Source organism: Micromys minutus (genome assembly GCF_963924665.1).
Source record: "Micromys minutus genome assembly, chromosome: 30".
In the NCBI taxonomy this organism is placed as follows: Eukaryota; Metazoa; Chordata; class Mammalia; order Rodentia; family Muridae; genus Micromys; species Micromys minutus.
Window position 1 is genome coordinate 22,161,905 of NC_137965.1, and position 16,689 is coordinate 22,178,593.

General features: G+C 35.1%; 1 protein-coding gene across 6 annotated transcripts in view; it reads left to right on the forward strand.

Annotated features, from left to right (window-relative positions):
* Positions 1-16,689, forward strand: part of QKI (QKI, KH domain containing RNA binding) — a 104,137-nt gene that overhangs the window by 57,478 nt on the left and 29,970 nt on the right. For all 6 annotated transcript variants that reach the window (XR_013975630.1, XM_080941821.1, XM_080941822.1 and 3 more), the window contains exon 4: positions 11,614-11,757. Coding sequence is in view for 5 of the 6 variants with exons in the window: in XM_080941821.1 (XP_080797947.1) it covers positions 11,614-11,757 (144 nt within the window). In the remaining variant the exon portion in view is untranslated. The remainder of the gene's footprint in view (positions 1-11,613; positions 11,758-16,689) is intronic.

Sequence of the window (16,689 nt, forward strand, 5' to 3'; positions counted from 1 at the left end):
GATTTTCGTGTTAGGTCTGTCTTGAGTATGTGCTCACTCTTTTTCATTTGTCTTAAAATTTCAGTAACTAGGGTTTAGAAAAACTTCACTGGAATTTACTACACATTTTAAAAATGCAAGATTTATTTTGTAGACTATGAACAGAAAACAAGTCTGCTATGAATAACTCATGTTTCTATAGACATACAGAAGTAAGCAGTGGGAGAATTTTTAAGTAAAAATTTTTAAATATATATTTGCCATAGTGTTAGGAATCATTTGGTGGGAAGTAAACATTGATAATTGTCAAATAAAGTTGTTGGTAGTATTTTGACATGGTTCATTCTGTTGTAGTCAAAGCAGAGGTACAATAAATCCCCAGAATAATTTGTCCTTAGCTTCCTTAGTTAAACTGCACCTTATGATAGTCTCTGCCAAAAAAGTTCAAGATTCTTGATGTTTGTCCCTAGTCTTCAGATCCCCAAATCCTTGAGTGCTAACTTTGTACAGTTAGAAACTATTTATGTGGTGTACGCAAAAAGATATTACCAAAGACCAGTTGCTGTTAAAATAGTCTTGTTTTGTCTTTTTATCTTTCCCTCCCTTTTTCCCTCCCTGGTAAAATAATAGAATTCTTTCATCAGTAAGGTCTGTGACACTAACAAAGTATGTGAGAGTGGGTAGTTTATGATAAATAGAAGCTTACTGCTGTTTTTGAGGCAACTTGCTGAGGTTTGTGCTCCATTGGAGCTTCTACTGCTGTTAATCTCTACAAAAGAGAAATATGGTTGAACAGATGGAAGGAACAAATATATTTCCTTATTTCGCTCCTTTTATGAGCAGGATACCTCCTGAAAGGTCCAACTTGCCATTCTTTATTGAACATTGTGTTTCTGAGCTTGGCAACAAATCCAGACCATACCACTAGTGTATACATGACTGTAAAAATGAAAGCCCATGAACAGTTGAAGTCCTCAGTGATGACGGATGCACGGGTCTTTTTGTACAGGAGAAGTGGGATCTATTTTTATTGATAACATCTTGTGTTGTTCAGGAGTGGCTTTTTTAGAGAAATCTGTATAGCAGATCTGAAAAATAAATGCTTAGCAATCTAGTATCTTTTTAACTTGTCACTTTGAGATAATTTTAAAATTGAAAGCACTATATCCATTGTTCACCTCATCTCTGGTGTATATACAAGTCTCTTAATTCTAGGCCTCTTTTTTGTTTCTTTTGGGGGCACATAGAAGAATAAGAAGTCTTTGCTGTGTTATGAGATATAACTTGAGACAGAAAGTAAACAAGTTCATGAACAACAGCATCTCAGATAGTTTCCCTTTGGGAGATTGATGGTTGGTAGAGGTCTTTTAAATAATGCCACCACACAAAGACTGGAAAAGAAACATTTAAATTTGAGTTGTGGATGCACACCAAGGGTGATGTTTGGTGTCCACAGTAGGATTTAAGAATGATTGAAGTTACAGCAAGTGCAGAAACACTCAGGTGAGCATAAAACGGAAGTGTCTGTGATAGGGGTTGAAAAAAGAGAGAAAAAAAGAGAGAAAGGGTTTGTGTGTGTGTGTGTGTGTGTGTGTGTGTGTGTGTGTGTGTTTATTATGGGGCTTCTGACAAAGTGTCTGTTCATAGTATTGCCTGTAGATGGCTTGGAGAATTTGACTATTATTGGGAGTAGAAGACTGGTATCATGGAATATAAAATTTAAAGCGTTCTTTGGAATAATAGAGAGTACAGTTGAAGAAAAGGAATGGATGGGTTAGGCTCTTGTAGTTATTGTGGGAGATGGAGTCTTGTTTCAGATTCATTTTATTTGTACACTTTGAGACTATTTCAACTTTTACTAGATTTCCAAATCTAGTATTATCCTCTAAATAGACAACTCAGTGTTTCTCTTGAGTTTGTTATTTACTTGTGTTGGTTTACAAAGGCTGTATTCGCCAAGAGTAATAATTTTTTTGATTTCAGTGAATTGTGGGCATAATTGATATTATTTTTCCTGAGTTAATTATTTTTTTGTCTGGGGTTGAGTACTGGGTAGCTCACTAATAGAGCCTTTGCTAGAATCCACCAAACCCTAGGTTTATTATCTCTCTGCCTGCCTGCCTGCCTGCCTCAGCAACTTTGGAGTTTGTTATTTTGTTCCATCCTTTTTGGGGTTGGCAAACCAAGCTCAAGTTGCCAGGCTTATGTGACAAGCACCTTTGCCTGCTGAACTTTCTTGCTGGATCCAGATTCTATTGTGGATTTTTTCTTTTAGTGTATTAATTATTGGTATCATTTAATTGGATTTTTTTTAAAAGGCAGTTTTTCATTCTATCTCAGACTAGCCTGGAACTTTAATAAGTAGCTCTTGCTGGCCTCAAAAACAGTTCTTTTACTTAGCTATGTATTATCTTTAAATTATAGACACTAGCTAAAATAATACACACTAAGCTTTAAAATTGTATATTAAAAGTAATTTTAATAAGTTTTATAGCAAGTTGTCCATTAGCCAACCTCAGTAACTTGGTATTAAGGCTTGGGTATGTATGCTCTTTTTTTCTTTGGTAATTTTCCATGCTCCTGAGTACACATTTAGGATGTCACCAAAAGAGATGGCAGCTGCATGTATTCGGGATGTTTATGACATTACCAAAGGAGGTGGGGGAGCTTGAAGCTTTGAGATGCTTTGAGACAATAGTTGGTTAATGAGTTTGCTTGTACGTGCAAGAGAAGAGAATGGGCCTGATTGCTCACAATTTGAAGCCTGAAAATGTATTTTTCTGGATCTGTGTATTTGCATATCTAATTACTATGTAATCAAAACTAAGTGAACTGTAGCTACTTCAAACTTTAAAATGAAAGGCAATCATCCTTATGGGGAGGAGGGGGGACCCCCTAACTTGCAAGCTAGCCTGAATATTAGCATTATAGTCCTCTTCTGCTTAATTATAGGTGTCTGGCTGAGCAGTAAATGTATGCTTGTGTAATAGAGAAGCGAATGTGACTCTGACACACCAATGTAACTCTGCTGTAATAGAGCATGGGCTTTGAGAGCCATTACTGTGTATCTATTGTGTGCATTGGTGATAGGGGATGGTGCCAGAAGGACTGCTAATTACCTGCTTTTTTGATATGGAAAGCAGTGGTTCCACCAGTGACCTTACCATTAAAACTAATACTTGTATTAACCAGTTAAATTATACTTGGTTTTCTGGTAGAAAGACACCCCACCCCCAACTCTCTCCACACCCAAGCTGTTTCCTGACATCTTTGTTTTTTGTTAGTCCTTTGGGGTTAAAATCTGTTTACCATAATAACCTTTGGGTTATTGTAGATTTTTTCTTTTCACTGTATTATTAACTTGAGAGACAATATATTAACACCCTTAAATGTCGTTGAAGGTTTTATAGCTGCTAATTTCCAAGGTTTCAGACTATATAAGCTCTTTTTATATTTTCTCATTGAACTTAAAGACATCTAACACAGGCTTAAAACATTTTAGTTTCAATTAGTGTCAAATTAGTTTTTTCTAGTCATTCAGTCCCCGAGGAGAAGATAGTTTCAGCCTGATAACAAAGGCTTCAAGATTCAGGGATTTGGGTTAAACCAGGGAACTACTGAAATGTCCGCAACCCCATGCCCCCAACAAAACAAAACAAAACATCATCACTTTAAACGTTTCCTTATTTCACTTAATTGTTTGTCCTTTTAAAAAGTTAATTTTAAATCTAAGAATTTAGGATTATTAAACTTTGTTTTAAAAAACACTACTATACTAATTGCTTTCCAATTTTTTTCTCATTTATAGGAAAAATAATTTATTTTTGTAATCTGTTAGTGGAGTTAACAGATGTTTCAGAAGATAACTCTCATGAAAATTTACCTTTTAAATTAAGACTTAATTTGTTGAAGTCAGGCACAGTGACACACACACATTTAATCCCAGCAACCTAGAGACAGAGGCAGGTAGTTCTGTATGAGTTCAAGGCCATTGTGGTCTTCGTAGAGAGGCCCTGTCTCAAAAAATAAAATAAAAACATGTTAGTCTGTTGTGATTTTTGTACTTCTTTTCAGTCAGCATTATTTTGTGAAAACAGCTTAAGAAGGATCAACAATCAAATCGGAGTGTGCTAGAGTTCTGTGGTACTTGACTTGAGGTCATTCCAGCTGTAGGAAATGCCATTGTACAAATGTAGAAAAAGCAGACCCTTTTACATCATGTGGTTTGTTTTGAACAGCTACGGAGTATCTGATGTTTTGTTTTGGTTTTTTTTTTTTTTTGGTTTTTACTTGAGCTTTTGAAGTTGTTTCAGTCTTAAGTAATATTTTCATCAAAAGAGTGATTTTCTTCTTTCTGTAACACATCCATATTTTCATGTAAATACCTGCTATGTTCTGTAGTCAGTTACAGGTTTATCTCACAGTAATTTATTTTCAGTAACCTCTAAGCCTGCACATGCATGACACATGGGAGACACTTGGAAATTTAATATATTTCGACCTTTCATCTGCTATGCTTGAGCCAGTCCCTGGGTTTAAAAATATCCTATTGAATTAATTTGTTCTTATTATATCTAGTTACCGTTTCAATACTGTATTTTTAAATTATTATTGTTTGTGTATGAGCATATGCCCGCCTATGTGTGAACACGTGTGTCAAAGTATACATGTGCTGTGGCACATTTGTGATACTAGAGGACAACTTTCATGAGTTGATTCTCGTGTTCCACTCAGGATTCTAGAGACCAAACTCAGGTACCAGGCTTTCATGGGTATCTTAAGACAGATTTCATATCCTTAGTATCTTTCTTTTCTTTATGTGTGGGAGTGTATTCATCATGTGTACACATGTAAAGGATTACATGTAATTACTCAGACACTATCCATGATTTCACATCATGTACCTCAATCCCAGTCATCTCCCTGTCCCTTTGTATCCATCCAATGCCCTTGCAGCCTCCCTTCAAAGAACATAAAATAAGAGTAAAAATACAAAAGCCCCCCCCCCCCAATCTTATTGTGGAGGCTGTAGTATGTCACAGTGCCACACAGTATACTCTTTTGTTCATATATCTTACTTGCAAATGTTCATTGCAATTAGTCTGTTTCTTGGCTTCTGGTTTTTGCTACACTGTCAATACTGGATCGTTGGATTTCCTGTTGTTGTGTCTTGGAGATACTGCAGTTTTGGTATACAAGACAGGCCCTTTCATGCACTCAGCAGATCATAGATGGGATAGATGTTGGTATTTTAGGCATAACTATGGTGCCTCTCCCCAGAGGTGTTTCAAAAGGGCAGTCCCTGCGTTCTGATAAACTAATATAGGGAGAGGTAACAATACCAGAAGGAAAATATAAGCAATTAGAGGTTTTCAAACTTCAGTATAGAATTTCTTGATAAAATAAATTTAATAACTAGATAATCTTAACCGAATTTGAAGATAGGACAATGTATTTGAAGATAGGACAATGAAGATTTGCATATTGTAGGTGTAGATCAGAGTTTGTGGGGCACCTATTTAGTTTCTAGCTTCTTGTGTCCTCATTAAACTACATAGGACTTTTCTTCAATATGTATATCCAGGTTCTTTGTTTTGTTTTGTTTTTCTTACATGCTCTTTGTTGCTTGTAGGCCAGAGTAAGATCCAAGTCATGTTTTTCTCCTGGCTTCTTTGATGTTGATGGTCTAATAGACACACATTTGGCATCCAAGAAAACAGGAAAACAGATAAGCTTGGAAAAAATGTTTGAGGAAATAATGGCTTAGAATCTCTGAAGTTTGTTGATAGGCATAAATAAGTAGGCTGTAGATATCCAACCAGCAGCATGTAGAATGAACACAGAACGTGGTGTAAACTGAGGTGTATCAGAACAGATCTTTGGTACCAGATACCAACAGCCAGTCTTATCTGAGTGTGGTTCATATTTATATTCCCAATATTCAGAATGCTGAAGCAGGAAGATTATGAATGTATGTTGGTAAAGTAGTAAATGTAATAGATCACTTAACCTTTTAAACATTGTGTAGAAGTATAGTTTAAAAAGCTACTGAGGCAAAGTTAAAAAGTAAAATATAGCCCATATCTATTCTCTGCTTCAGAATGAAATTTTGATTTTTTTTTTTTAAAGAATATTTGCTTTCCAGATCACTAGCCCATTCTTTTTTCTGAGGGCTTTCATTTTAGTTTAGTTTAGTTTCACTATCTGTATTGCATGAAAACATCTTGAAGGCAGAGAGAAACGAGAATTATACATGAAATTTTAAGTGGTTGATTTTATTAACTGAAAATAAACGGGAAGAGAAAATAAACTAAATGTTAGAAGTTAAAAATATTAACTATCTGAATTATCTAACTAGCAAAGACTGTCTCTTAAATGAAAGTTAAATAAGATACAAGAGCTGATTGCCAGCATATTGATTGTACTAGACAATGTGAATGAGTGATCTTTTAGGCTAAAGAAAAATTGAAAATTGGCTACTTAAAGGAAAATGACTATACTGGTAATAGTAAATATTCTAGTAAATATATATAAAAAAGCCTCACTGGATACATTATAATTTCTTATAAAAGATAATAGCTATTTCATGTAGATTTCTTAAATTATATTAATGTATATATGAACCTATGTGGTTATAAAATTTCATAAGATGTGAAATAGCAAAGAAGTAAATGTAAGTACATCATGCACAATTAAAATTTATATTACTACCTTCCCCTTCCATGATAGCAACCATAAAACATTACTAAGAAGTATAATTAAAAAGCTCCTAAAGTGAAGTTAAAAAAGTAAAATATAATTATAGAACACACTACAGCAGTGAGAGCTGGCCTAGAGGTTAGGAGCGCTTATTGCCCATGCAGAAGACTAGAGTTGCATTTCCAGCACCCCATGGTCACTCAAAACCACTTTTAAACTCCAGTTCTAGGGTTTCTCATGTCTTCACACCTCTCCTAGTTCCTGTACACACATCTGGTACAGACATACAACTAGACACACATGCATCCATTAAAAATACAGTATCTGAATTTAAAAACACACACTGCAGGATCTGATATGGTATAGAAAGTATGGAAAGGAATTGTAGGAACAGCAGAATAGTTGCACACATAGACTATTAAACAGAGCAGCTGTAGCTCCAGCCCTGCTTCAATTTGCTTAAATAACAGTGGAAGAAACACACCCTTTTTAAAGCTATCAAGAGATATACCATCCATAAGAGACGTACTGTTAGGTTGAAAGATATAAGGAGGTTGAAAATACAAACATGGAAAACAGTATTTCTAGGAGGTAGCAAGCAGTTGTCTATTGATGTAAAATAAAATACTTTCAAAATGAAATGAAAGATACTTTGTAATGATAATGGTTACTCTGTCAGGATAATGTAAAGCGTAAATAGAACTTTATACATGAGCCAAAAAAAGTAAATGCAGGCACAAACAATAATTTCACAATTAGAAGTAGGTTTTTGGACTGAAGAAATAGACTTTATTTCCCTTGGGCCTTGATAAATATTGTACTATATTGGAAAATTTATGTTTTCTTTTTTGTGCACTAGAATGGAACCTATACATGTCTTGGGTAAGAAAGGATGAGAATTATATAACTTAAATTATGATTATCAAGGAATATCTTGAAAATATTTTGAAAATCAGTGACATAACTTCCTGTGACTCATTGGCCAAGACATACGGAGGAGACCAGAAAACATTTTTAGTTGAATGTTTGTAAAAGAATACAAGGCAGAAAAATTTGTGAGGTAAAAACTTGTTTAAAGGGTATTTTTATTTATAAATGTTTTACAAGTTTAGAAACATCAAAAACAAACAAAACTAAGCTTCATATAACTAAAAAGGAACTGAGAAATATAAGATAATGAAATTGAAAAAGAATAACAGAAATATGTAATTAAACAGATTTTTTTTTTTTTTTGGTCTTTCAGAGTATCAGTGTAATACATAAAACTCTAATTAGGCTGCTCTCTAACAAATAGAAAATACTGATAACCAGTATCTGAGAAGATGAGGGATATACTAGAAAGTTCCTGAGGATATGCATGACATGAGCAGCATTTTGAGACAAGGTGTCACATAGCCCAGGATAACTTTGAACTCTTAATTTTCCTGTCTCCATCTCACAAGCTCTGGGATTTTAGGTGTGTGCCAGGCAGCTCACAACCATCTGTAACTGCATTTCCCGGGGATCCTGTGGCCTCATCTTTAATCTGTTTTTAAGTTGTTCCCTGAACTCCCTTTACCAGATCTGGGACATGTATCCCCCATATACACCATACAAACAATAATAAAAGAAATGTAGACATGTCTTAAAATGAGTGAAATAGTACAGATAAGTACAACGAATTGTAGATATGGTGTAGATGGACAATATTAGGGAAGAGCACAGTGAAAGATTTTAGAAATAGGGATTTGAAAGCATATACAGTTTTTTTGTCTGTAAAATACTGCTTCTGTAATGATGTTTTTGATATCATTCCTAGATTTGTTTTATTGACTTTTCTGTCCTAAGTGTCCAATTTATAATCTTTAATGATCCCACCATTTATATTCCCCCCTCTCCTTTTGAGGCTGGCTATCTTTTTCCTTGGGTCTCTACCTTTCGTGTTTATGGATGTTTTGTCTGTGTGCATATCTATGCATTCTGTGCAGTGTTCATCGGGAACAGAATAGTCAGGTCTCATGTGTCTGAAATTACAAGTAAGATAATTGTGAACTGCCATATGCTAGGAATCAAATCAGGTTCTCTAGAAGAGAAGTCAGTGTTCTTAACCTGCTAAACTGTCTATCCAGTACTTACTTATTTTTAAAGATAGGTCTCTCAATGACCCTGGAGTCCATTGTTTGAGATAGATTACCTGGCCATTGAGCCCTTTACACCCTGCCTGCAACACATGCTAGCACCCTGTCCCCAAAACACGTCTTTTATAGAGTGCTAGGGATCTGACCTTAGTCCCTGTGTTCACAGAGCAAGCCTTTTATTTGCTGAGCTATCTCCCAGCTCTAAAGACTGTTAACTTCTGACTACACAGGAGCAAACATTATTGGAAAGACATATTTTTATTCTTATAAATGTCTTTCAGTTTTGTTCTAGGAAGTGGCTGAATTCGTTGGAAAAAGTTTAGCTTCCCTAAGTGTCTATTTTGTAATTTTTTTAAGGTAATACTTGAATAGTGGCTCATACTAAGTTGAATTGTTTCCCTTTGAGATACTGTTCATGAGATGTTTCACAGTCTATGATGTGGAGTCCTTTGGAAACGGATTTCTGACCTTTAGAATCATCTGCCCAGCCTACATGGAACTGTTGAGTTACAGTACTTGATGGGATCCTAATAGCTCTTCAGCAATCTTCAGCCCTGCCTGCTTTACTTTCCTGGACTCTGAAATTGCTATCTTTTAGTATCTTCTAGTGGGCCTAGACTAAAGCTGTTGAGATTATTAAGTAGGGCGGTTGCAGCTGGTCCCTGTCTCTGCCATTGTTATCTCTCTTCTTCAGTGCCTAGTTGCCTCATATACTTTGATTGCTTCAGATAGAGTAAGAAGTGAGCATTGTTCCTGGTTCTTTGTCTTGGAATTCATATACATATATGAATTTAGGTGTACAGGTAGTTTTCCCAAGTCTACCTAAGGTATATATAAAAACAAAAACAAATAAAAATACAAATTTTGGTGAGAAATACAAACATTCTTTAACATTAAAATTATTGTCACAAAAGTATTTATGTTTTGTTTTGCCATGCAAATGATTTCAGGGTTCCCAGTTTTTTGATTCAGTAACTCTTTACTCTTAATGTCCTTCATAGTGAGTGCATCCTGGATAAAAAGAAACAGCTTATACCATCATTTATTAACTAGAACTAACTGGTATTTATATAATCTCTTAAACTGAAAATATTTTAAATAGCCAGATTAATATTTATTTATTTATTTTGGGTGCTCTTCAGACTCTCTGATGATACACTGCCAACATATTCTACATTGATATTTGCATGGAATTTACTTTTAATACAGTTCTGCCAAGATGTATTGTTATAAGGAATGTGGTGTTATCTAGTAATGAAACAGGCTTTGGACTACTAGTTAACACAGTGCTTGATTATTGCTGTTTTTCTAGTTTGCTGAGTTCTGGTTAGCTCACTATGACTAAGTCTACTCTTCAGAAGCATATGCCTTGACTATGTTGGTGCATTTTCCTACTGAAATTACTAACTGATAAAGCCGAATCTTATACTTGGTAAATCTTATTTTTGTCTTCATTGTTTGCCCTCAATTTGAAAAATAAAAGGAAAGCCTTTTTTTATGATGTCAGTTTACTTCCTTTGCTGGTAATTTACACAGTAACGGCTTTTATAAGAAATGTCTAACAATGAGTATTTTTGTTGTTTACCTCTGATAATTTGCTTTATGTTTGGGTAGCAGTTATATTTATGCTCACATTCTTAAATTGTTTTTGAGTTTAAAATTGTATGTTTATAAATTATGTAAGTGTGCATGTAGCCATGTGCCCTTATAAGTAGTTTGGTAAGGCTTTCAGTATGTATATGTATTGCTTGCATGATAACCAGAGCCTAGCAAAGAAATGACATAGATGATTCTCTATGAACCATGTATTTAGGACTTAATACAGTGAAAGAATGTACTTTAGAGCTCATTTTTATTATTTCAAGATGTTTTATGCACACAGATATACATATACACATCAGATCCAACATGCTAGATACTCCTCCAGGAAACCCACATATATTGACCCCAAATTTCATCTTTTATTTTTTAAAAACTCACTAAGCCCATTTACAGCCAGCCACTGGAACATGGCAAAAGCAGTGGCCACATCCCCAAAGAAGAATGATGCTTCCTTGCCTAGCAGCTCTTCACTGTATATATTTTAAAAAGTAAAAGCCACTGGAAATATAATTAAACCAATATCTAGTCATTTGCTGTGCTTTATTGTTTCCATTTACTACTTAAAATACAGCAGCCAGGACTTCATTTACATGATATCTATTTTCAAAATACTTTTTCTAGTGTTAACTGGAAACCAGTGTTATTTAAACCTGTTGTAATGAACGGAGCCATAACTAAATTGGAGGGATGAAAGGTTTTTTTTTTCTATACTCATAGTGTTCTTTTTTTTTCTTTTTCATAAAAAAAAACTTTTATTGGATATTATATGTATTTACATTTCAAATGTTATTCCCTTTTCCCTCTCTCCCATCTCCCTCCCAGGATGAAAGTTTTGATTCATGTTTCACATTGGTAATTTCTTTTTGTGATACTAAGTGACTTGCTTATTAACCTTGTTAATTTCTCTCATAAGTAAAATACTGAACTCTTGCTTCTCAGAGTTACTCATTACAGTTAAAAAATGGCACCACATGTTTCCTAGAGTAGCAATACTATCTCTTGTGATTGATTGTCTTGGTCACTTTATCCTCAGCTGGATATATAATAGGTGCAGCATGAATGTTTGCTGAATTCTCATTTGACTGCAGTTCTATTGCAAGGCTTTTGTTTACTTTGGAAAATAATTGTAAAGCTTTGTACTGTCATCCTAGCAAAATAATAGAAACAGGTGCATGTTAAAAAAGTTTTTTTTTTTTCTTTTTTTTTTTTTTTTAAGGAGGAGCAAAATAGAGGCAAGCCCAATTGGGAGCATCTAAATGAAGATTTACATGTACTAATCACTGTGGAAGATGCTCAGAACAGAGCAGAAATAAAGCTGAAGAGAGCAGTTGAAGAAGTGAAGAAGTTACTGGTACCTGCAGTAAGTAATTTTCACCTTTTGAATTATATTTCACCTTTTCCCTTTAGATTGACTTGAAAATGTAATGTTAATAAAGGGTGGGTTGTTATTTGTTAGAGATTTTATTTAACCACAAATATGAAAATAATGTATAACCCATTAAATATATAGTATAAAAGACAAGGATTGCTTAAATTCTTACCTAGAACTTCCTGCTTAATTTTGTGAAGGAAGTGATTAGAGAAGCAAGCCTGATTAGCCTACTTTCTAAAAGACACAGAGTCGACTTTTAAAATTGCTTTGTTATAGGAGAAGAATCTAGATTTAGCAATCAGGATGCTAAAAGTTTTTGGTTTGTTGGTTCTCTGTTTTCTTTTTCTTAAAAAAGTTAAGTATGCTGGACATGGCGGCACATGCATGCAGTCCCTCCCCAACACTCGAGGCAGAAGCAGGCGAATCTATTGAGTTCTAGGCCAGCTGTTTACAAATTGAGTCTAGGACAATCAGGGCTATGTAGAGAGACCCTGTTTCAAGAAACACTGAACAAACAACAAAATAAAAATAAAAATAAAAAGGGTTAAGCAATATATAGGAAAGTAGAGTTTGCTCATATGTTAGGTTCTCTTCTGGCATATTTCTTTTGGTAAATAAGTTAATGTTACATAGTAAAACCTTCTTATCCTATAGTAAAATCTGTTTACTTACAAAAAGCTGAGTTTTATTGATTTCAAGGCACCAGTCTAAATGCTTTTTACACTTATCAGCTAACAAGCACTAATAAAAGTCATATTTAGGAATCTTACATAAGACATTGAAAATAAAATTTGAGACTGGTATCTCATGAGACTTTTTTTTTCAGTTCTTTCTTCATTTTCTTCCCTCAACTCTTCACTTTTTTAAAATATTGTTGCATAATATCAGAGTACTATTTTTTAAAATGGGAAATGAGAAGAAAATGATTTTAAATACATTATGAAGCCATCTTTCTCATGTTAATAACATGGAAATATTTCAGTTGGCTGCTCTTAAAGAAGCTAGGAAAATCTGTTGTTAATGTGCTGTCACCAGAGCCACTTTCTTGCTTCCATAAATGTGTTTGGGATCTGCTGTTGTTTATGTCTCAGCAACCTGCTCCTTATTGTCTTCAGAGTCCATTTTCTAAGTGAACTTATATATTAAAAAGAAACATTTTCCTATTCATTTGACAAAATTGGTTCCTTGCATGGAAAATTTGATATGAATTCTGTTGATAGATATCTAAGGAACATAGCCATGTAGATTGTTTGTAAATACACACTATTAAATCTTTTCCTCTTTCCTTTCCTTGGTAACTGTGTAGTCTAGACTGGGGACTTACGGGTTTTTAGTTTCATAGACAGGAAAATATTACAATGTTGTGTATCTAACAGCACAGGTGTTTACCTAATGTGGCAAAAAGAAAATGGTCTAGTGGTTTACTATTTACCCATTTGATTTTTCTAGCCATTGCTTTTGTAATTTACTTTTATTCTAAAAGGTATTCTAGAAAAAGAGCACTGATTTAGAAGATTATTAGTGAATTCTAGGAAGTTTTGGCCTGTTTCTTTAATTTGGTGAGGAAAAACTAGTGGTGAGATAAGACTTTCAAGTACCCACTGTATCATTGATAGAGTTTCTTGTTGATATATGAGCCTGACTTGAATTTGATCCACAGGTTCAACAGTGGTGGGAAAGAACCAGTTTCTGGAAGTTGTCCTCTGACTTTCACATGAAGGCTATGGCCCATTTTACAGTATTTCCCCCCTCCCTCCACTTCAGCAGAATTCCCTGAGCACAGAAGTGAGGGATTTAATGGAGATACTTTATTTAGGACTGAGTGTCCCAAGCAAGGGCTCTCACTCTGTACCTTGTCCAGTTGTGTGTCTCCGTATTTGTTCCCTTCATTGCTTCTTGATAATGGCTAGGCAAGACACTAATCTGAATATAGCGGAATGTCATTGAAAGTCATTTTATTGTGGCGTTCTTTTGTCAGAACAGTAGTATTTGGATTTCTGGTCTCAGGTTTGTGTCACTGTTGCATCAGTTTATCTATTGGCCACCATTGTAGATCAAATGGTATGTAGTTGGATTGGTGTTAACCTGTCTCCTCTTGTAGTGTGTAGAGTCCTTCTAGTACCATGACCACCAGTCAGTGGGGGTGGAGGTTCTAGGTGGGCACCAGCCTACCTTCTTGGTGAACGAGTTGGGTATTGTGTGCAGCAATAGGGCACGACTGTGAGTTTGTGAAGAGCAAACAATAAGCTCCAACAGTATATCCTGGTTGTTGGGGCTCTGTGCATTTCCTTTGCCAAGAACTTGGTTACACACAATGCATTCCAAAGATTGGATGTCTCGTTTGATAGTGAGAGGTGTGCACTTGGTACTTTGTCTCCCTGGTATTTAGTGACTCCATTTACATTTCTTTCATATATGTATATATTTTGTGAAGCTTCTACTATAGTAGGCTTCTATACTGTCCCTCAAGTGACCCTGAGTTTTAGCTGTCTCTCCTATTCCTCTCTTATCCTCTCTGCCCCCTCCCTCAATCACTAAGATGGTTTTCAGTTCTTTTGTGTTGGAAGTCTTCCAGGTGTTTACAAACAATAAGTTGTTAACTGTAGGCATTCTGCTGTTACAAAGCACTATAGTTTACTCCTTATCTAACTGTACTTGTGCACCTCTTAAATACCACCCCACACCCACAGACCCACTCTTTTGTCTCCCGTATTCACTATCTTACTTTCTGGGTCGGTCAGACCAACTGTTTTAAACTTCATCTTGTGAGGGAGAACTAATACAGCATTTATTTATATTAGCTGTATTTGTTGAAAAGAAAATTCAGAAATTTAATTGGAATTAGTCAGATAAATTTTACCTATACTTGAATTCTGATGTTAATGTTACCTGTTTATTTTCTAAGTGCATATTTTAGAAGCTATAATAATTTTTCCTAGTGTGACATTGTACAGCTACAGTTTTCTGTGTTGTGAAAGAGTCATTAATGGTATTATTCGTGATTTCCCCTGGTGACATGCTTTAAATGCCATCATATGTATGGCTACGTTGTTATTAATCATTTTGATTAAGTACTTCTTGCTTATTAATAGTATCACAGACAATATCTTTGTAAGGAAAAGCTGTTGTTCAAATGTTCAAAGCTGCCTGTCCAAATATTTTAGAATGTTTCCAGAAATAAAATTAACATGATGAAATGTGTGTTTTTATGCATAGATTAATAACAATACTACATTGTGTATTTACTTTTATGTATCTCTAAGGAACAATAAAGGGGATGGTAAACCATGGATTAAGGAGATGCTGTTTTAATGAATGATTGCAAAATGCTTCTTGAGGAGATAATTTTGAGAAGTACCTAACTGAAATGTGTAATACACCCATTTGCCTATCTTAGGCGTTTTTAAAATTACTGAGAACAGAGAATGCAGTGGCCTCAAGTACTGTTTGGAAAGTACCCCATGGTGCCCAGCAAAGTTTAGTGAGTTGGAGATATGTGTGAGGTAATTGGGAAAGTAGGTTAAGGCATGTGTTTTTATCCTGAAATAGGTTGTTGCAAGAGATTGAGGACAGGAATGGCATGATTTGATGCCTGTTTCAATGGATTCATCTGGCTCCTTAGCTAGTAAGCTTTGAGGGCAGTGGTGATGTTTAGATGCCACTTAGAATGCATTTAATTCAAGTGCTTATTCAGAATAGGTCATGGCTGGATGCCCAAAAGTTGTTTGGACTAGAGTCAAGGATGATGGAGGTGTTTGAAGGTGAAATTAATTGACAGAAATTGTGATTAGACTTGATCTAGTATGAAATGTGATGCCTTAAAGCAGTTGATGCTGCCTTTTATTTACATTGTAAGAAGAAAAAGAAACTGGGGTTGGAAATGTGAAAATTGAGAAAGCAGATGATGAGTTGTTTCACGTGGCAATAACAAATGGGAATATGATGAGAACATCGACTATCATATCCCAAGCATTTAGAGCCATCGAACTGGAAGTACATATCATCATAAAACTGAATAAAAATTACTCCTAAGTTACCTTCTAGGAAATTTGTTCTAGTTTAGCAAAAAATGCCTGCTGCCTAATGGTTTCACACCAAGATGTTGCCCAGGGTTTAAATCTACAGCCAAATTCTGTAGGAAAATATGACTCATTTTACTTTGTTTTGTTTTTTTAGCCCTGCTTGACCTGGAGCTTGCAATCTCAAGTGCTGAGAATTACAGGCTTATCCAACAACTTCTAGTTCTTCTTTGTCTTCCTTTCTCCTTCCTTCCTCCCTCCTTCCCCTCCTTTCTATGTTTTTAAGTGATATAGTACAGTATCTGTTCTTGTTGTGTGTATGTGGGGGGGGGGCTGTTATTTTGTTTATGATATCATTTAAAGATTTACAGCTAAAGCCCAAAATTGTTTTGTGTTCTTATATTTGGCATCAGTCTTTTCTAGAATTTTCCCCAATTCTGTGCCCTTTTTGTGGAGAAAGTTGAACCTAGGGCATGTGGGATGAGGCATGGAACACTGTCAACATTGTTTGATCTGAGCTTTATAATTAAATGGAATTAGTATGTAGTTTGTGGTTTTATCTCTGATGGTTTTTAAGGCTCAGAAATCTGACAAATATTATATCCTCACTACTTGTGACACAGTTCTAAACCATTTTTGAAAATTTAAATGCAATATTTTTTAAGTCACATTTGGTTTGTGTTTGTGTGTTTTAAACTAAAATGTTATGTGTGTGTGCATGCAGGGAGTGTTCCTGCATTTGAATGAGGGTGTAAGTAGGAGGTGAGAGGATAACCTTAGGGATTGGGCTACCCCTTTAACTTTGTTTGAGTAGGGTTTGCTGTCTCTTCTGAGTATATGAACCTTCTTGGAATATGAATGTCCAGGGATTCTTCTGTTTCTGCCTCCTCTCCCCCATAGG